The sequence below is a fragment of the Lasioglossum baleicum genome, chromosome 4 (genome assembly GCF_051020765.1).
Source record: "Lasioglossum baleicum chromosome 4, iyLasBale1, whole genome shotgun sequence".
In the NCBI taxonomy this organism is placed as follows: Eukaryota; Metazoa; Arthropoda; class Insecta; order Hymenoptera; family Halictidae; genus Lasioglossum; species Lasioglossum baleicum.
In genome coordinates, this window is record NC_134932.1 from 19,447,217 (window position 1) to 19,468,997 (window position 21,781).

The 21,781-nt window shown below is 40.6% G+C and overlaps 1 protein-coding gene across 21 annotated transcripts in view; it reads right to left on the reverse strand.

Moving 5' to 3' along the window:
- Positions 1 to 10,239: 10,239 nt before the first annotated feature.
- Positions 10,240 to 21,781, reverse strand: part of LOC143208036 (disks large 1 tumor suppressor protein-like) — a 397,450-nt gene continuing 385,908 nt past the window's right edge. For 17 of the 21 annotated variants that reach the window (XM_076422075.1, XM_076422079.1, XM_076422072.1 and 14 more), the window contains 10 exons: positions 21,529 to 21,778; positions 21,195 to 21,297; positions 20,537 to 20,575; positions 18,479 to 18,520; positions 17,626 to 17,724; positions 16,106 to 16,255; positions 14,723 to 14,895; positions 14,497 to 14,606; positions 14,147 to 14,238; positions 10,240 to 14,068 (listed from right to left, as the gene is read on the reverse strand). In XM_076422075.1, the coding sequence (XP_076278190.1) occupies positions 13,959 to 14,068; positions 14,147 to 14,238; positions 14,497 to 14,606; positions 14,723 to 14,895; positions 16,106 to 16,255; positions 17,626 to 17,724; positions 18,479 to 18,520; positions 20,537 to 20,575; positions 21,195 to 21,297; positions 21,529 to 21,778 (1,168 nt within the window). In that variant the 3' untranslated portion in view covers positions 10,240 to 13,958. The remainder of the gene's footprint in view (positions 14,069 to 14,146; positions 14,239 to 14,496; positions 14,607 to 14,722; positions 14,896 to 16,105; positions 16,256 to 17,625; positions 17,725 to 18,478; positions 18,521 to 20,536; positions 20,576 to 21,194; positions 21,298 to 21,528; positions 21,779 to 21,781) is intronic. The other 4 variants (XM_076422065.1, XM_076422071.1, XM_076422073.1 and 1 more) reach the window with 4 other exon arrangements.

Sequence of the window (21,781 nt, forward strand, 5' to 3'; positions counted from 1 at the left end):
GTCGCTGACGCGTGATGAATTCCGTTTCATCGCGGATCAATCGGCTCGGTTGCTCGCAAAATTATGCCGCGAGCGTGCTAGTGCGCGCGAGCGTGAGCGCTATCCGCGGCGTACGTATGAGATTTCTCGGGAAAGTAAAGAATCTAGAGTAATTGGCTGCGTCGGGGCAAGGAGAGCAAGTTTTTCATTCTTTCGGGGTATATCTATTACCGGCGAGCGTCGTTAATCCCTTTGCTTACGGGACAACAACGGTTACGTGATTTATTATGGAAGTATTTATACTGGGTTTCATAATCCGTGGTTGTAAGGGCACCATTTCGAAATTGCTGATTTTTATCCTGTTACAGTTCGTACCCTACATTAGGATTTTCACTTTTGCACTAACATAATTCATACTAATCAATCGACTGCGGATCTTTATGCAAAATAAAAATCGTCTGCGTCGATTGCAAGAAGTAGAAACCAAATTGGGTGTTAATTCTTTCCTTAATAATTTTTAGAGAGGAGAAATCATATATTGACATCTTCAATTTTGAATTTCATCTTCTCAATTTTCCTAATTATCAATACGAATAGCAGAGGGACATAGATCTGAATAGCTTCGTAAATAAATAAATAATAGGGTTATGCAAACCAATTCTTCGCTGTCAGGTTGTATGAATTCTATGTACTTATTACAAAAAGACTAGGTACAATTTAACACTAAACCTACCATTGCCGGTCCAATGACCGGTCTTACATTTTTAATATTATAATTATTGAAATTATGACGTTGCTTACGTGGAAAATGATTCGATAAATTTCTTTAAACAAACGCGCATTGCAATAAAAATTGTACGAAATCTAGATAAATAGATCCTTGTCATTTTTATCAGCTAAAACACATTTTGATCGCTTTCAGTGATCGGTAGTTTTAGTGTCAAAACAGTAAGAACATTAGAAGTGTTTAAGAATTCTGTTATATTATTTTTATCCCATTTTGAACATATTCAGAAAGAAAATAAATTTCTGTTTCACTCCAGTTCGTTGTAATTTGGGGAGAACATTTTTATGTTGCATACAGCTCGGCTCTCTAATTATTACTAATCAGTACGTCCATGTGACATTCTTCATTTTGTATACATGTTATACATAATATATTACATATTGCCATTTGCTATGAAAGTGATACAATAAGACATATGATCCATAGTAGTAATTACATATTACATAATAAAGATTAACCCTCATCCGTCCCTCATTTCACGAACTGAATCTGTCCCTTAATAAAATGTCCCTTGATAACAAGGTAAACAATTATTTTTCGATGTTTTTTTATTCAAATTGATAAGTTAATATTAACATCTCTGGTTTTTCGGTTATGGGTTCTTCATTGAAAAAATAAAAATCACCAAGCTTCGACCAAACTTACCTACAAATAACAGAACAATGTAACTTATTTCGGGAAAACTGTGTCAAATTGACACGAGGGATGGATGAGGGTTAATAATTAATATTACATAATACAGATAATAGAGACACTAGGCCATATCCAGGCTATATGAAAAAATATTTAAGACTCTCTTAAAAAATAACAGAAAGACGAATTCAATGGTGGCTGAAAAAGAACAGAATCGATCAAGGCGCGCAACGTCGCGGACGTCACCAGAGGTCCCTTACGAAGATTAAAGAGTTCTTTTGTAAACGTGACCAACACAAAAGGTTGCAACGTGCAGTCAGACCTATGACAATACCATTGCACACTTTTGCGTGACCATAAAACGACTACGGCGATTATAGACGAGGTTAGATCGCAACGGTGTCAGGCGTTCAATGGTAACGAATTCATTTTGTTTTGATCAATTCCACGGGGGGTGAGTTACAAATGGCGTAGTCCCCAAGCTCTAATCGGTTCTAGTACCCTATTTATTTAGGCGAACGGTGTTTCTCCTTGTTATATTACGTCGCGTCGGATCCAACAAATGACAGCGTTCCGACCTTTCTTCTTCGATCCGCTCTCACTATCGTTTCCAGCACGTTCTCGGTTTGTCAAGCAGTGCTCTACGACTCCCTTCTACTACCTCTTACGGTTAGAAATGAAAATGAAAGCTCGTTACTGTGCGTGAAGTAATCATGATAAGGATCGTCCCTATTACGCAAAGTATGTATAACCTCCAAATAACGTTTAAACGAATTTCGAAATAGAGTTCAAAAGTGGAACATTACGATTAGTGTGTTAACCCCTATAATGTCGAGTAGGACTAGTGGTCAAGATTTCGATCAAAATTTATGAAACACGTACGTTATTGACACTTTGCAATCGGAGTTATTTTAACTCGAAAATTAAACATTTCTTCTAACCTAGAATAATTCCATTCTATATGAGTTTTTTCTGTTTATGGATATAAAATTGTTATAATACCTCATACAATACTTAAATGTTTAGTAATTGATTAGATACCAATATATTAAATTATGTAAGCAATATTTTGAATTATGGTACAGCAATTTTTAGTGGTGACTCTGAGTCACCACTCGATTGCTAAGGGTTAGGGATGGGATCAAGTTCAATATGTACCAACCAAGTTTAATTTCATGGGTTTCAATTACTACTTAAAAGCAATAATGTTTCAATGATTATATAATACTTGAATAGTATTCATTTTATACAAACTGAGTTCGAATCTCGGAATGAGCACTTACAAGTTTCGAAAAGATACTTATAAGTACTTCGACGTTGAAAGGAATCGAATCTTTCACAAGTAGTACTCGAATCTTGGAAATCAGAAGTGCATAGTAGGTTTTAAGTACTTTCTTTATTAAATTCTTAACTACATACATATTTAAGAATAATATTTCATTTACAATACTTGGTTTTATCCTATTTCCTTTTTTATCCATGATATTTCCTGCTTTTGAAAGCACTCTTTCTGAAGATACAGAAGTGGCCATTATACAAAGATAATCACGTGCAATTTTTGATAAAATGAGGTACTTCATTGAATTTTTACGCCAAAATAACAACGGATCTTCTTTGCGTTCTAAATATTGTGATTTTAGATCATTTTTCACTTCTAACACAGCAGACGGTAAAAAAATAATGATTAGAAAAATTGGAGAATTCCTGGTATGATATTCATAAAACTTTCGAACCTGTTCGACCAAGATTCGAATATACTTGCAAGTATTATTTCCGTTTACAAAAGTACTTGTAAAAGGTTCGAAACTGTCTGGCATAGGTTGGAGTATACTTTGGAGTACTATTTTTGTTTTTCGGAGTACTTATAGAGAGTTCGAATTCAATCAATCAAAGTTCGAACCTGTTTTCGACGTACTTGATCCCATCCCTACTACGAGTTACTTGCCTTCAACTGTGATAGAAATCTAGTTTTTCGCCTCGATATTTAGCAGAAAATATTGATCAAATTTCGAAAGAAAGAGCAACTTCAATCTTTCACTCCGTTTTATAGCAGAAAAGAGACTTCAAAAAACACAGTGTAGTATCTCGGATCGCATTAGCAGGATAAGAGCCGAACTGGGAAACCAAAAGTGGCTAGGATCGTTGACGATATATCAATTTCTAACCCCGGGCTTGCGTCACCGTCGAGCACTCTCGAATGATCTAATTTCTACGCACCGCGTACGCAGCATCCATCGTCGTTGGAAAGCTCGGGGAACCGCCAAGGAACCGGCATCGTGTTTCCATGTTACGAGAGGCCGTTCCTAAGTCAACGTGAATAACGATTTCAATTACCCGCATCGTTTCCCCCGTGTTATCGTGTGTTGTTGCTCGTTCGCGGAAGCGGGTTTCGTGTGTTGTCCGGGGGCCTTATTACTCTCGTTACAAGCATCGCGTTCGATTCAAGGCCGTGGGATCGGGACAGTTCGTTCAGCCACCGACCTTGCCGCACTTTCGAGTCTAGCAACCGCGATGGGGACCGGAGTCCTCTCGAAACGTTTCCTAGCGCGACCAATATCACGGGAAAGAAGGAACACCTCTCACCTTTTGCTGTGCGCCGCAGGTATCCGATCCGCGACGTCGCTCTCGGATAGCCCAGATGACGAAGGTGACCTAAAATTCACGCGAGCATACCGGAATCCATCCTCAGGTGAACAAGAACGCCAGTTCGCCACGGACACCTGTGAACTGGGTCGCCGATGACCCCTCCCGACAATGTCGAATGGTTGTTTCGTTCAACGTTTATAGGTATCGTATACATATACAGGGTAAGTCACCTAAGACAAGCCGCCTGAATAACTTCTACATTTTTTAAGATAGAAAGGAATAGGAATTTTTGAGATAGAAATGTTTCGGACGTTTCAAATGTTTCAGAAATGTTTCAAAAATTGTTTGGGGAGTGCACATAACTTTTTTTTAGGTAGGGGTGCTTAGGAGATTTAAAAGTCAACCAAGTTTTTTTTTAATGGAACCACATATTTCTGAACTCCTACGTTTGTAGCCCTTCGCGACACAATTTCAATGAAGTCGCTCAAAGGGTTGCTTGTAATCTAAAAAAATAAATTATTTTCTACCCTTAATCCTCTCTCTCTCACAATTGTGTAAAGAAATATGTGAAATGTAGGAGGAAAGTTCGAGTATTTTCGTTTTCTTCGTTATCTTAATATCTTAATTAACAACCGAGAAAAAAATGATAATGTTAAGGGTGTTTACCCGTATATTATACTTAAATGAGGGGTTAGCGATTGAAAATTGCGGGGGATTATCTTTCAACCTAATACGTACATTGGTTTGCACACGATGGGCCATGCTTATCCTGCTTTAGTCTTCAGCGTTTCGGCGAAGTTTGTTTACGTTTACATTCGCTGAGTGACACAATGTGAGTAGTAAACAGTTTGATTACATTAATAAAACTGAGGATATATCACTACGTAAGCATTCACATTGAATCTATATTTTTGAAATTGTCTCGTGGTTCCGTTTAACAAAGCTAGGTTGATCTTCAAATCTCCTTAGCACCTTTATATAACTTTTGTCTGAAACATTTCTTCCTGTCTCAAAAAATGTAGAAGTTATCCAGGTGGCTTGTCTTAGATGGCTCACCCTGTATAAGGCACTATGTACAGTGTAATCGGTAACTAGTTTTCAACCGAAAAGGGGGGATTCTACATTAAAAAACAAGTTCGAAAATCGAGTTTGAATCGAGACACAACAGTTCTACCGTGTGGTAGAGAACTAGTTACTGTATTAGTGCAACCATACGTTCCTTTCGCTGAGCCTCTTCTACGCAGGATCCTCCGAGTCCCCTAGACGTTCTCCGCTACACTTTCGCCCGCTTCTCACCGCTGCTGGAAAAATGGAATAGGGTGTGCTACGTTTTGAGATGTTGAACGGAGTGGGTCACAGGTCGTCACGTTCGTTAAATACTCGTGACACCACAATTGCGAGACAGGACCAATGGACGATGACGCGCCATTTTCCAAAAGGGAAGGGCGACGATGGTGTCCGTGATGGGAACGAGGTTTAGATATCAAGATCCTCGTTAAGAAGAACGCCTATGATTGCGACGATAAAATGATTGGTGACTCTCAGGCTCGCTATAGAAGCCGTTAAGGCTATCACAGATATCATACAAGTTCAGCTGCTCTCAACGTATTCAGAAAACTTCATGACCCACTCACCGATCCTATTGGGTTAGCAAGAAAGGAAATTTCGGTATTTTAATGTGAAATAATTCACATCAAAAGATGAAATTCAATCAATAAAATGTTTTCTGATTTATTCTTTTCTGCAAAAGATCATCGAACAAAATGGAAAATATCTTATTCATTAAAGTTCATTGCTTGAATAAAAAATTGGATTCTATTTCACATTAAAATACCGAAATTACTTTCTCACCAACCCAATATATAATTTTTTCCAATTTCTTGTTAGGATGCAGTTGATATAAATAATCGTGAAAGTATATCGATAATTTTGCGTATACAGTGTTCCCGCGATTGTTGTGAGAGCCTCGGGGGTATCAATTCTCAGAAAACGAAATTGTACTACGTTTTCTTACGTATGCCGAATATTTCTTGGATAACTTTTCCAAATGTAAACGACGATCCTGGGTAAACAACATACCTGAACATGATACATCGAGTATCATAAAACCCCAATTTAAACACCCCATATACCTTAATTTCTTTGTAGCGCGATCGACCATCCAAGGGGGAACCCCCTAGTAGTGAGAATAAAAAAGTCACATCATCCGCATACCCGAAAGTCACATCAATCGCGGGAACACTGTATACCTACGTGGAAGATTTTAGAATCGCAAGGATGTCTCTGTTCGTAAATCAACGAATAAACGATCTTCTGATGATCGAGTAAAGACTGCGAATGTAGGGTCTGTTCCTGTTGTTAGTATTGAACATTATGGGAAAAAGTTAGTCATTGGTTAGTGAGCAGACTACGGATCGTTATGTAAAATAAAAATTACCTGTATCAATTGCGAGGGATAGGAGTTACATAGAAATTGTGTGTGATTTCTACTCTTAATAATTTTAATAGGTTGTAAATAATTTACCAATGATATTACATTCAGCTAATGTTTCTTCTACAATAGTTTGTGTTATGCCTATTCATGAGGAATTAAGTAAAAGCTCTATGTGTACAATGATTGAATATATACTAAATACAGTTAGTTCACCAAACACATCTTGTAAATTTTCGTTATTGGCCCCGCTAAAAAAGTCGTAAAAATCAATTTTTACTACTGTTTTCCACAATTCCGACCAAATGCATTTTTCCAGCATATTTTTTTAGACGTCATTTACTAAACTAATTCTTCTAGCCTTACAGAGAAATTCAAGTCATTTGGTCCATTCATAAAATAGTTAGTCTGATTTTAAAGTGTGTGTGATCAGTTTTTAATTAAAATATACAATTTATATTAAATTTAGATTAAATATATACAATTATGTTATTTAATAACTATTAAAGTGTTCAGATGCGATGTCAAACGAAGCAGACAAATATTGACTTACACCACTTTTTGCATTGAACGGCTCAATAAATTATAAATAGAATGAACGGTGATCAAGTCACATCGAGGTTTCATCCAGTGATACATTACGTGGAAATATGACGAATTTCCTGATGTTCGTACTGCACCGTGCGGAACGTTCAATGGATTTCCCACTGCAACATATCGTCTTATCTTCTTTATCAAGGAGTGAATGATTCACAGATCTTGGTCCCCCGACATTATTACCATGCGAGAGAGTGCCAGGAGGTTGGTGCGCGTTCGAACTGACCTGATCCCACGGTCTAGATTTCTCGTTAGTATTCGTCAGGAGATTAATAAGCGGCCAATACCAGGCGTAACCTGATTCTTACATGCATAAACAACACTTTACCGAGCAACGAGCAATCACGAGTGATTCAGGTAATTATGTGGATTCATTAAGTGTTCAACATTATGCGTTAACTAACAAACTCTTTCTTCCGGAAGATTACCGTGTGCGAAACCGTCTAGTTATCAGATAAACAGCAGAAGAGGCTGCTGCGTAAATATAAATCTACGAATCCTATTTGTATCAAACCTGGTTGGTGTAAGTGAATTATATTCAATTTCTTCGAGTAGCCGGTTACTCGGATTACTCCTTGATTACATCTTTTTGTGAAGGAGTGTACAAAATAATGTATAAGGGGCCATACTCAGTCATGAAACTGAGAACAGTGTTAGTTAGGAATGTTTTTCTCGAAAAATAGAAAGCTTTATTCAAAAAATATTTTCATTATTCAAAAAATAAAGTTATCTTCCAAAAGGGAAGTGAGACTCGCCACACGTTTCTAACTGGTGTGTGTGCTGCCATCCGCGTTAACGCACCTAAGTTGGTAGAGAAACGTCACCTCCACAGATCAGATATAGGAGTAGTCTACTCCTCCCTGGAGCACCGACCCCTGGAGCATCAACGAGGTACAGTAGAGACTTCCGTATCCAAACTAATAGGGAGACAAAAGTGGCCAGATAGTGGAATTTTCGGATAATAGAACAATTAATTTCTTTTGTATCTCGTCGGTGCCTGTCACAGATGTTGCATTTTATGGGCTTTTCTGTCCACACTTTTTGGGGCTCTAAAGGCAGGATCTCCTAAGCGCGTCTGGACGCAGCGTTTTGGAACGAATGGATCCATACTCCATTCATTGTAACTCCATGCTCGCGTCTAGACGCAGTCGCGCGTGTCTAAACGCAGTATGTACTGATGAAGCATGACAAATGGAGTATAAGAGGCGCTAGGATCGTAAATCGCCGTGACTCCCTCACCCTTTCCGGGTCTCTTGTGCAGCAACCCCCTCGCGGTGAGACCTGGACAATCGGTATTATCCTCTATTTGTAAGGACTTCTAGTACCTTACACGTAGTGGATAATATCGAGCTAATAGCGGCACACTTCGAATTTTCATTAATACGGTATTCTAGAATGTAAGACATGCTAGATGTAAGAACAAATGTATTGAAAGATTTTCGATAAAGATCTTGTAAATGAATATCTATGATTATTTCGCACCAATTCCCTTCCATAACGTTTTCCAATGTCACCTACCCACAGAACAATATATATTATTTAAGCTGGTTCACCCCGAGATACTAGTCGGTGTATTTACTATTTTGACATCGATAAAGAAGATGGTGCTAGTATTAAAGCACAGACGAGATATAGGATTCTACATATATCTCGCCTGTGGTTGCAGTTTTCAGTGCATTGACGTCTGATTTTTTCTGTGCCTCTGATTTTTTCAGGAACGCTAGTACTGCACCAAGTCGATCGGAAACTAACCTGTTCGTCGTTAGCATGGACTGCAACCCAGTTGTCTACATTATTAGCAGAGACTAGAAGATTGTCTTCTATGATGTATGAGATGTTTCTACCACAGACGGAGTATAAGACACAAACAAGATTAGTACAGACATTGTATCATGTCGGTGTATATTTTATGGATGAATCTACAATGAATATAAATAAAGATAATGTAATGAAGAAGCGTGTCTCTGCGTATGTACATATTTATTAAACCACGAATTTTTCCCGAACGACCGATTTGTCGTTGAGTTGCACTACTGAAATTCGTGCCACCTCCTTGGACATCATGTACTCCTAATACAAATTCAATTTTCGAGATTTTCGAAAATTTTCGCCAATTTTCGACCGTCTGACTTGTCGCTGAGTTGTATGTACTACTGAAATTTGTTGCCACCTCCTTCGATATCATATTCTCCTAATACAAAATTCGATTTTTCGAAAACCTCTAAAATTGAGTTTTGTATTAGGAGAATATGATATCGAAGGAGGTGGCACTATTTTCAGTAGTACATCTCAACGACAGGTCAGACGGTTGAAAATTTTTGTTTTTCCAAGTTTCATAACTCAATGACAAGTTAGGAGGACGTATATTTTTGCTGAAATCAGTAGTATAACTTTAGGACAAGCCGGACGTACGGGAAAAATTGGTGGTTCAATACAATTATATACGCAGATACGCTCTTTTTATAACTGTCTGTATTTATTCATTGTAGATTCATATATAAAATGTTTTGGTGGAGGGAACTGTATGATCTCGGGTAGTTCGCCTACTCCCGCCACTGCGGGACATACTTCGGCGTGGTCGGTGAGGTCACAAAAAATAGTAGCCCTACACATGATGGGGCTGGGAGTGAATACGGGTTTCGATTCTGTGAGATACCCGAAGGCCCCATAGGTCGTCTACTTCTGACGAAGATCTTGTAAATTAATTAAGAAGATTATTTGATGCAAGGCAGAAGGAGGAATCGAAAAAGGAATACAGGGGGTAGTTAAAAAAGATATTAGCTGAAGACGGAGAGGGAGAGGGGTGGATGGCATAGTTAAATAGAGAGTGAAGGGAAAAGCAGGATAGAAAGTGTGAATGACAGAGGAAAAGGAAAAAGGGTAGGATAAGAGTTGAGGGTAGGACTTGAAGAAATAAGACAGACGACAATATCTATGATTATTTCAAAACTATTATACATTATGGAAATAACATCTGGCAGTGCCATCAACTCGTCAGTCATTTATATTTCTCCAGATTTGGTCGTTCTCATGGATCTGGTTCCAACATTTATGGTTCTTCAGCGTAAAGGGCGCAAGACTTTCTTTTTTAACCAAAGTATTATATTTACCTAATTTTCATGTTTCTAATCTAACGTTAAACACATCGTAAACTGAATGAGAGGTCCATAATTGTATATCGTCCGTGATTATACCTCGTATTGGAAGACAAATGAAAAACGAATGGTTAAAATTGGTAAAACGTTTATTAACTATTTAAAAACGATGAAACAAGGTGAACATGAGATTGACAATTCAATAAGTAATATTATTAAATAGACTATAGAGGTGTATAATAAGTGTCTGTAGTAATTATTCTCTTTATACGTTCCTTTACATCGAGACAGACGTCATTCTCTTCGTCGTTACCGTTATTTTTTTTCAGTTTTTTCGCTTAAACATTTTTTTCGTATTTTTTAATTTGACGAAGCCTACTGCACTCTCTCTCTCTCTCTCTCGTTCTCTCTCACACACAAACACGCGCGCGCACGCGCGCACACACACACTTTCTCGCATTTTCTTCAGGCACGACCTGTGCGGATCACGGCGACACTCTCGCCATTTTTCAGGCATCCCCATCGACCAACGCGAATACGCACATTACAGCGGATATTTGTCAACGAAGGTTTTTTCGCAGCATTGCGTGAGCAGTTTACATCTTTTCCATCAAATATCCGCTGTCTTTCGACGTTTCGCGTTGCTCCGTAGGAGCCTCTCATTCGGCTCTTCTCAAACTATAATACGGCGTCGTCCTCTCATCGTATAATACGTGCGACGGCTGCTGCGTTAACGACTCTAAACACAAGGATTCTGTCGTAGGAAAAATAGCTCGTAGAAAGCGTACCCATACTAATTATACCCGATTAATCGCTGGTTGCCGCGCGATACGTTCTACGGAACGAAAGGAAACACAAAAGTCTCTTCCGCTCGTTTAATCAAAGGAGAAAGCAATCGTAAGCTTGGATCGAATCGATGACAATCGCCGCGGACAATGGCAAAAGAAAACGGTACGCGTGCGGCCATTACGATATTACACTTCCGCTACAATTAAACCATCGTCATTTTTAATCTCGTAACGTCTCGTTTCCAACCCTCGAACAATTCTCGTCCCTCCCCTCCCGTCCTACAAAACCTTTGCAAAACGGGTCGCAGATTCTCCTCCCTTCGTTCTCGTAAGTACTGTTCACAATGAACGACGAATTGATTGTTCCATGCTGTGTCTTTGTTGCTCTTCAACGAATTTATATACGGTCGCGAACTTTTAGTTTTCCGCGGGAATGCGCGATGTTCTCAACCGATCTGCGTGTGATCCAATTATCTCTTCAACGAGTTTCCCACCGCTTCGTCGAGCGAACGGTTTCTCTCTTCGTTGCAACGCTTACACTCGGAAAAGCTTCTCTCCGACGCTTCGTCCCTCTTCCTCTAGTATTCCCTATCCTCGATCTTTCGACCATTCGCGCGTTGATCCAGCTTTCTATGGATTGGCCAGGCCAATCGTAGAAAACGAAAGTCGAAAGTGAACAGCCACGTTCGAATTCGAAAAATATAGAATCCACGGTGCGCACGCTTCCACCCCCCCCCCCCTCAATTCGACAACACCACGCTCGAGACAATTCGCATCCGGCCGCTTCGATTCACGCTAACCGCCACCATATTTCCATCTCGATTATCCGGGTACAGGTATTTACAATAATACATACCTACTATCGTAATAATAATTTAGTAGTGGTATTTAAATTACAATAGAGTTCATTCTTTCTCCCCTTGCCGCTCTTCTCTTTCTTTCTTCTCTCTCTCTCTCACCCCTTTCGCTCTTTCTATATATATATTTTTTCCTATGTATATATATGTATATATATATACAATAGTGATGTGTGTATATATATACATATGTATACATGCATATTTATATATATAATGTTGCACATAACCCAGTACTGGCTTAGTAATCTAGCTGTACAAAACATTATATATCGCTATTCTAGCATCTAGAGATTTGTCCTGTGAGGTTTGATGAATCGTGAGGTTCTTAATATGCGACCGGGTTCTCTCAGTTTTTCCCATCTCGGCATCGCTTATTCTCTTTCTCTCTTTCTCTTTTCAGTTGCAGAATACGTGTGTACTGATAAGCATATAAATATAAAAATATATACACACACACGCATACATATGAGTATATATGTTTATATATATATGTACTCGATTTTACACGACGAAACGCGACGAGGACAGCTCGTCGTGTAACAGTGATTCTTCGTAAGTCTGTTTCGTTTCACGTCTCCATTTATTTAGTGCACTCTACAATGGTTAAATTCCCTTCGCCTGACAACAAGCGACAATACTAACGAGTCATCCTCGGCTCTCATGATCCTTCGCGCCACTTATTGCGATTAAGTACATTAAAAAATACCGCGCGCTTGCGCTGCTTCGCTCATAATAAACCGGACAAGCTAGTAATAGTGTGATCGGTGAAGCCAAATTCATTAATTCGTGTCCCCGTTCAGTTTATCGATTTTCGAATGTTTTCCCCGCTTCGCGTCTTCGTCCGTCCCGTTACTGTTTCACGATTCGTCGCCGCGATTATGCGCGCGGAGGGTGGGAGAAAATGTCTGTTTCAAAAGCGTCTAGCGGTGCTGTGCGCATCTTGCGAACGATCGCGACGAGAATCCATGTCCGTAACAGTTTCTATATCGTTCCTCTGATACTTTCTCTCTCACTCTTCCTCTTTCTTTCTTCCTTTCATCAATCATTCCTTCTTGCCTCGATTTCGGTCACGCTTGCCGCAAATCTCCAAGCGACCCTAACTGTACACGCAACGCGTTCTCGAGTCATATCGTAAGACACGGGGCAATCTCGACCGTCGCATTCCGAGTCGAGTGGTCGATTACGCGTTAAAATCGTTATCAGGACGAATACACGACGGTCTTCGTTTCGACGGTGCTCTCTCATTCGCTTCTCCTTGTCCATGTCCATGACGCGAAGGAGGGGTCTTCGGGGATACAGGAACATTTGGGACGTGCGGTATAAATTACGAAGCACGAGTTTATTGTTCGTCGCGGGAGAGGATTCGGGAGGAAGATTCAGGGTACCGGCCCCGAACACCGGCGTGTATTCACCGCGGCTCGATGCCGTAATAAAATCAATGCGGAGACTTGGTACGCAACGGTGGTCTCCGTGTTCTCGTTCAACAAACCCGTTAGATACATGAAAAACATCGTGGTACAACGAAACACTTCTGGTATTTAACACTATAACACGAACCCCCCCGCAACCAGGGGGGATTAATTAACACCTTAAATACTCTTTCGCGTCGGAGACGATAGCTTTCTCTTAGTTTCTATCGGTCAATCGCTTCAAACCACCCGATCAAAACGATCTTCTCACCTTCGCGGCGTCAATTCGACGTTTTCTCATCTATCCTGTTCTTTCTCTTTCTCTCGTTTATCCTGTGACCGGTGTCGCCGTTACAAGTTACACAACACCGCGAAGGAGATCGAACACGTCGAGAAACAATGCGATCTATTATACTTATTTTCCTTTTTCATTCGTGATCTCTCTGTTTCCTCATTCGTGACACTTGTCGATGACACTCGAGGCTGTACGCAGTGCTCGATCAAGTTTTCTCGACGAACAGTGCGCGATTAACGCCTTGACTGGGACATTGTGTTGCGGGACGTGTGTACGTATGTATATGGCTTGATGTGCGTCTGTGTGTGGCTGTGTGTCTGTGTACGCGTGTATATTCGAGTTTGCTCGTGTATCTGTGACGGGGACGAGATGGGAACGGGATGGGGACGGGGAAGGCATTAGAGTGTTACTTGATTATTTTATTAAGATTAATTAAGCTTGACGCCTCGGTGGTAGGGTCCAAGCGTTCGGACCGGGCTGAGCATGGGGGGCAGGACGTCACAGTTGCTGGTCCCTACACGGTACCCAAATGTTCGGTCCTGACTGCTCGGAGATCACTTCCTTAACTTTCACGTAGATCTCCTCGGGAGTGTCGCCTTGTACTACGGCTGAAATGGAAGAAACAGTTAGAAATGCTGAGAATCGTAAATGAAGACATTTATTTGAAACCACGGTGGACTCGTTACCCGTGAAATATTCTCCGAATTCCTGCTCCATCTTCAATGCTCGTTCGTACGTCTTTTTCGCTTGATCCTCCGTCATTCTCTTGTTCATTTCCCTGAAAATATTAATAGTGGGTTATGAACGTTCAATATAACAGAATCTTATTAACAAAGTTTTTCCTGCTTAAGAAACTTTTAAATAATACAGCTAAATGAAGTTTGCTAGACTACGTCGCTGAGCATGAGTTTTTGGTTCAGAATTGAAATTGCCAGTGTCAAATTTATTAAGAAATAACTATGAATTTTAGACTTTAAAAGCTATAAAATAATCACTGATAACAAGGATTTTGTTTTAGTGGAGAATGGCTACTCACATAACCGATTCTACGGATTTCGGTTTAATGAAGATGGCGATGGGATACAGCTGTGCCACCTGTAACCTCTTGATAGCGTTTCCGCTCACGTCTAGGATACAGTGTTTCCCCTAGAATGACAGAAATGCAAATGTTACAATTTGATTACAGGCTTGGCTATGTAATAATTGTACACAGTTGGAGATTTGCTACTATTGGATGAATACACGGTGACCCCTTTAATTACCTTTTCAGCAACTTCCCGAACGGACGCCACAGAGGTTCCATAAAGATTGTCATTGTACTGTCCGGCCTCTATGAACAAGTGGTTCTGAATATCCCTCTCCATCTGCTCCCTCGACGCCACAAAGTGGTAGTCTCGTCCATCAACTTCATACTCTCTTCTACTCCTCGTTGTATCTGCAAAATTTTCCGAATGTACTCTCGACAATCATTCTTCTTATCAGGTTGGCCAGAAACTCTTTTCGCATGTTTTAGTATTTACAAGAAAGCTCTACCTCGTTAAATTGAAATTAACCCGGCGTTGGTAAGGTGGGAAAATGTATCGTAAGTGGTGGGGTCTCACAGACCCCCCGAAATAATAATAAATACCTTTTTCATAAATATAAGATTAGGTATTCCTTAAGAGGCTTGTAATTCATCAGAGTAAAAACGCAGCTCCACGAAATTAAATTTTCATTATTTATAAATACTTAACAACTGTCACGCGTTGTTACAATGTTACGATCAATCTAAAATCTCTGGGGTCTGTGAGACCCACCTAACTAACGCCGGGTTAATAAAATATTGTCTGTATTATTCGAAAACGTTCTGTCACATCTTGCAGTGACTATATTTTGCGTTTTAATGTTACTCTTGCAAATAATACCATCAATAGACTAGAAAGAAATAAGCAGAGACTTGTGGCCAACCTAATACTTTTCACGATCAGACCTTTATTAACCCTTTGCCCAATTAAAATTGAACATTTCTTGTAACTAATAACTAAATAATTTAATAAACAACATATTTAATAACGTAAGCAATTTTTAATGGCGACTCTGAGTCACCACTCAACTGCTAAGGGTTAATTTTATTTACTTGACCATAATTACTTAAAAGTTGTGCGTGCATGCACAAATTTAACACTAAACCTACCACCACCGGTCAAAATGACTGGTTCTAGATTTTTTATTTTACAATTATTGAAATAATAAAAATGATTTCATAAGGAATGGTGGTACAGATATCTTTAGTAGAGCACGTATTACAATAGAGGCCGCACAAAGTCTAAATAAAATCAATCTTGTCATTTTTATAAGGGAGCATGTACCAGTTACTTTTAAGGCCCGGTAGGTTTAGTGTTAAACGTTCACAATTACACGTTACGGACGGGTCATTGTTGGACTACGTATTTAATGCATCCACGATAGAATTATATCCCTAGTGTATGTATCATTCAGGAAAAAATGTATACATTACTACTGACTGTGGAGTATCGAAGAAGTGGTAGTTAAAGACGACGTTCCACTGTTTCGAAAGTTCGTAAAATCGTGGAAAATCCTGTCACCCATCCGTAACACGTGGCACGTCGTTAAGCGAAATGACAGATCTGAAAGGTTTCACTCACGTGGCACGCAGCTGCCGAATTTGTCAGGGAACTCGGAGATGAGGTCGTCGTTGATGCGATCCTTGAGGGGACCGAGGATAATGACAGGTCGGGTGTACTGAATGGTGAGCTGCTGGACAGCCTCGTACGACAGCACGTTTTCTTCGCTGCCTGCAATTTACAGTATAAGTACTCTGGCGTTTCCATAACGAGGCGACGTTGCTGGGAGCTATGTATACTCTCGGTTAGAACGATTACATTCTTCCAAACACGGAGGCAAACGTTTCTCTCGTGAATTCGAAAGATCTTTTCAGAAGAGACATCCGGTACACGTGCATCTCGAAAACAAACAGGTTTTAAATATATTTAAAATTAATCTCTGAACGAGGAATTGAAGTATCCTACCAGAAAGAACTCTTTCTTCTCTAGGAAAGTAAAAGTAGTTTGCAAATGGACTCGCGTCGCAGAGCATCTCTTCTGAATCGGCCAAACTCGTATTAATTATTATCAGCGGGAGAAACTGGCTAGTCAATCTCAAAAACTGTCACTTAAAACCGATCCTGAATCAAACGCACAAAGGTAGTTGATGAGGTATTGCACAGAAACGCGGCTGGTTGATTAATTCCACTCCGGACGAGCCACGATCCATGCTTTAGCGCTTAGGGGATCGAAGCAAGAAAGGTAGGTAGCTAAGCTCCCTAGACTCTAGAACTTAGGCGATCGAATGCTATCAAGGTCGATTCGGCATTAGTAACAGGCGACTATATTAGTACTCGAAGCCGGAAGGTTGCTTTTGTAATCGATAGTCAGCATTGCTATATAATTTTAATAGTGTTACGCAGTCATCGCTTCTTATTACTCGCGAGGAATTCGATGTGACTAGAACAACAATCATTTTCTACGTCACCTCAAATTTTCATTCTCAAATACCCAGTGCAATTAACTGAAAGATCGATTACACAGTGTGTATAGCGATACTTCCAAGTTCGTATTGTAATTCTGTGCGATTCGGTACTCATTTAGAAGCAATTACAGGATAATTCAAGACGAGTTGCTTCGATTGACGATACCTCTACCTTCGGATTCGAGACAACAGCCAATTAGATTCGATCATTAAGGTATTCTCGAGGAAGTCTGTTTTCAGATCTATTTACATCGTAAGCTTTCCGTTAGCAACAAGAAGCGACAGGGGGTTTCTAAAGTCTACCCAGCGTACCTGCAAGTCTCGTTACCAATCTACAAAGGGGGGTGATTAGTTTACAGAGATCAAACGGCAGACAACAGGTAGACAAAAGCACGTGTCGCGACTGTCCCAAATGCACGAAGCGTTTCTCGGCGTTTTGTTAGTGCTCTTTAGTCTGTGATGGAGGTGGGGAAAGTAATAAAAAAAAAAAACAAAACACGATAGAATTAAAAAAAAGACAGGAGAACGTCGATCTGAGGGTGTCGATCGAAGAAATCACGGTTCGACGATGTTAGTCAGGACCGCGATGGGGTATCTCACTCCGGGTCACACACTGACTCCTTTCAATTTCACTTACTAATCTCTTCATCCTTCTCATCATCCTCCTTTTCCAGATAAACTAACGTCAGTTCCTCCATATAAGGCAGTTCAACACGGTACAAAATTTCTTTACTCCCTGCGACCCAAGACAAATCTCGTTGTGAATGGCAAGGTGGATGAAGCACGCGTAAATGAAAACGGGGAAAAGAGTGATCGCGTTGGACGATGATGGTCGGATGAAATTTCATGGTTTCAGGTTGCAAGCACGTATTAGTTAGAGATGGACGGTTACCAAAAAATCTTAGTGATACGCGGGTACCTAAAGACGAAGTCGGGTCGGGAACCCGAAAATCTCTGATATTTGGGTCTCCGAACAATGTAAGTTTTCAACTTCGGGTACCCGCGGACCTCCGAACTCGAATTTCCGGGCACCTGCCCACCCCTAATATTAGTCTCGAAGAGATGTGGTTTCGTTGAATCTCGGTGATTCGCGACTCGAAGAGATTGATGTTCCCGAACCTGGCAGTGCTTAGGTTTTCAACAAACGCGAAATTCGGGGATCCAGTGGTTCCTTGGTGGTTGATCGAGTTCGATCCGATCTATAGCGCAGTCAGCTCGGAAAGTTTCTCGGTTGGCGAGTGGACAACGCGACGAAAACTACGGTGCTCCACAAAATGACGTGCCGGATCGTTATACCGCGGTAATGAACGTGTGCTCTGTTAATTGATGCGACCGAGATGAAACGGCGAGAGTTTCGGCAGGGGGCTCGCATTATGGAGATCGAAATGAAAGGCGGACAGAGAAGAAGGAACTAATGCGGAGAGGCTGGTGTGAGACGGACCGAAAATGTAGAATGAGAGACAGAGACAGACAGACAGAGACGTGATTACCTTCGGTGTTAGTGTCGTCCTGGGTGTAGCACAGCATGAATGCTAAAACATAACAAGTTCAATATTTCAGTATACGTTGCGAACTAATAAGCGGCCGTTAATAATTGCTAGGATTAATTATGAAGCTTTAAGCACGAACACCTCCTACCGTCCAGGCTACTCTTGGATTCTTTCGAACCTGGTCCGTGATCAGAGCTTACAAAAGCGATCTATCCGTTTGCGTTCAGCATACTAATTTCGTAGCACGCTTCTGTACGTCCTATCGTATTTTTTGGTACTATTCGTTTCGATATCATCGCTGTACGCTGTGATTGGCGCAATGGTTAACGCGGGTCGACTGAATACTATCATCATTTCAAACTTATATTAGATTTATGGTCAGCTCATGGTGCATAAAGCTAGGTTGCAGTAGAAATGTGAAGAATACTTTTAGATTTCAAATTTAATCTATTTTTGCTATTGGCTTCTGATGCAAAAGATCAAATTGATGATCAAAATTCATGATCGCAAAATCATTTTGTTCTTCTCAAACGGATGTTAAAGTTAGAAGTGTATTCTTCAAGAGACTTTCTACGAAAACATTGACTGAGGTATCCATAGTACTGAAATCCACTGAATTCTGCAATGTTAAAGACACTAGCAGGCCACTGGACGTCCGCCATAACAGAAATTCCTTCGACAGTCAACACGTTAATCGCTGTAATGTCTTTCAACTCGCGATCGACGAAAGATGTCGTCCCCGGGTATGTAATCATGCTTCCGTGAAGTGTCAGAAGCGATCCTAAAAGCTACTTTCCTACTCTCCTTCCGCAAAACGGCCTCGCTCTTAAACGTCGTGTACAGTCAGCTTTCCGCCGACCTCTTTTCTCGAGTGTCTCGAATATGAAAGCAACCCATTCAACACCAAATTGAACTGCATTTACAAGTAAAACAACAAGTAAAACGTTTGATTATGATCTCGAAGTTCATAAACAATGTATTATACGGAAAAAGTAAATTCCCGGACAAGATTTACAATAAAAAAAGATTAAACATCCCTCCGATTTTGATCGAAGTTATATGTAATATAAGACTTGAAACAATTAACCTTCATTCATGTCTAAGGGATGAAAATGTCTCTCAACGTTGGAGTTGCAAATTTTTCGAATTTTCATTAGAATATAATATCGATAAAATGATAAACAATTAGACATCGTCTAAATGCAATGGGCATTACAAAAGAAATTTGTGAAAAACGTTACAGTTCTCCACATTTCCCAAAGAAACTTTTCAACAGATCTGTCTGGACGGAACGTACGTTTACAGGAATCGTACAAAGTGTTCCTCGGCAATTAGTAGTTGGGGAAACAAATGATCGAACACGGTTTGCAGCCTCAACTTCGACGGCTATTTTCGTTCTCTGAACATGAACGATGGTTGTAAAAAGAAAAAAAAATAAACTGCGCGCAAAATCGGAGAGTGCATTGCCCTCGGGAGGGTACGAATCGTTGAAATATCCGACAAACGGAAATTTCCGTCGGATCCGTCATCGACGACGTGATTCGCGCCGAAACTTTCGTCCACCGTGAAGCTACGCGTGCAGGACAGCGGCAGGCATTTAGAGGAAGCATCTACACAATTCTACGAGAACTCACAGCTAAGTTTGGTCAGTTGGAAAGCGATTCGAATGAACGTGTACGACGTGCGCTCGTTGATAGGTTAGTAAAATTGCAAGCATGAACTCTGGATGCAGGGGTGAGGTTGCAGCATGCAAAGCGGATAAGAGTACAAAGACAGTGCAGCAGAGAGAAACACACAAAGATTTCTCGAGAAGTGTAACGTTCGTGGGAACGCTGTTTCGATCGTTTTTCTGTCCATTTGCCATATCCTTCTGTATTCTATCGTTTTCGTGGATACTATTGTGTAAATTCGTTGATAGAATACGTGTGTGCGCGTTCAGATCCGCGTGTGTGTTAACGTGTATATGCGTGTATAGTCGAGTGTGACGTGTGTGACCGATCGTGTCCGACTGTTTCCCTTTTCGGTTGCATGTTTGATCAACTATGGAATAATACTTACGTGTAGGATCGTTTTCGTTCTCGGGTGTCGTGGGCGACCCTACACAAGCAGGCAAAAACAAAACACATGTCACGTTTCACAATCATTTAAAAATACAAAAGCTCAATCGGAGGAGGTTGGGCGTATTCGTCGTACCTGTCGCGAGTGTCTAAACGGTATAATATTTGACAAAGATTCTACAGGGGATCGGAATTACGTTCTTTCTCTTCTTCGTTCGCCGATGGCGTCCTCGGTTTACCGCTCGTACGACAATACCGCTACGTTAACATCGAGAAAATGACAAGATATCAAAAGGGTAAAACGTATGAAGACAAACCATCGACACTACCAAAAGATTGTTACCAATTCTCTAAGGAACACATCGAACAAACAGATTCGTTTCAAGGGCGGCCGCTGACTCGACGATTATTCACCAGCGGAGTATGAACAAATCAATCGGAAAGAAGGGGGGGGGGTTGCGGTACACGCGTGGAAGAAAATACTAATCGTATGTTCAAACACACGGGTCTACGATATACGTAATAGTGGCTGAAGTAATACGACGAGAATTTAAATTAAAAATAAATAAAAAACTTCACGTAAAAAACCACAATAGATAACGGGTCTGAACATGCACAGAACGTGCAGGATACTATCGATATTGTTTCGGGATACTCACGTTCCTGATCCGAACCGTCCTCGGACTTGTCGTCCTTGCTCTTCATGAACGGGAACTTCCGGCTGAACGAGAAGTTCTTCTTTTTCCTATCCAGCGTCGATTGCTGCAACCAATCAATTCTCTATTAGCCAATCTGATACAACGGACGGCAAGAACTGCAGAAAAAGACAAATAAATAGTCCTGTAGCATTCGTCAGAGAGTATCTACTCGATTTTTTCGGGAAAACTTACAAATCCAAAGACCATTAATAATTCCAGTGTTGCCGAGTAGTTATCTAAAGACAGTTGGCCTAGGTGGGATTGATTTCTGTAGTAAGTTGACAAGAACGCTTACCTTGTCAAGAATGACCGGCATGTGACCTTGGAACTTGACAGAACGATCCCTGGCGCGTTGCTTCCTTTCCCATCGTCTGCGCGACGGAATTATTCCAAGGCCCTCCTCCACCCCCTGAGGATTCACTCTTCGGGCCTGCCACCATTCGTCGTCGCTGGCGTTCGTCACGTGCAGGATTTCGCCATAACGGAATGCCAAACCGCGGCTTGGCAAACCATCGTCCTTGTTGGGATCGTAGTCGAACAACGCTCTG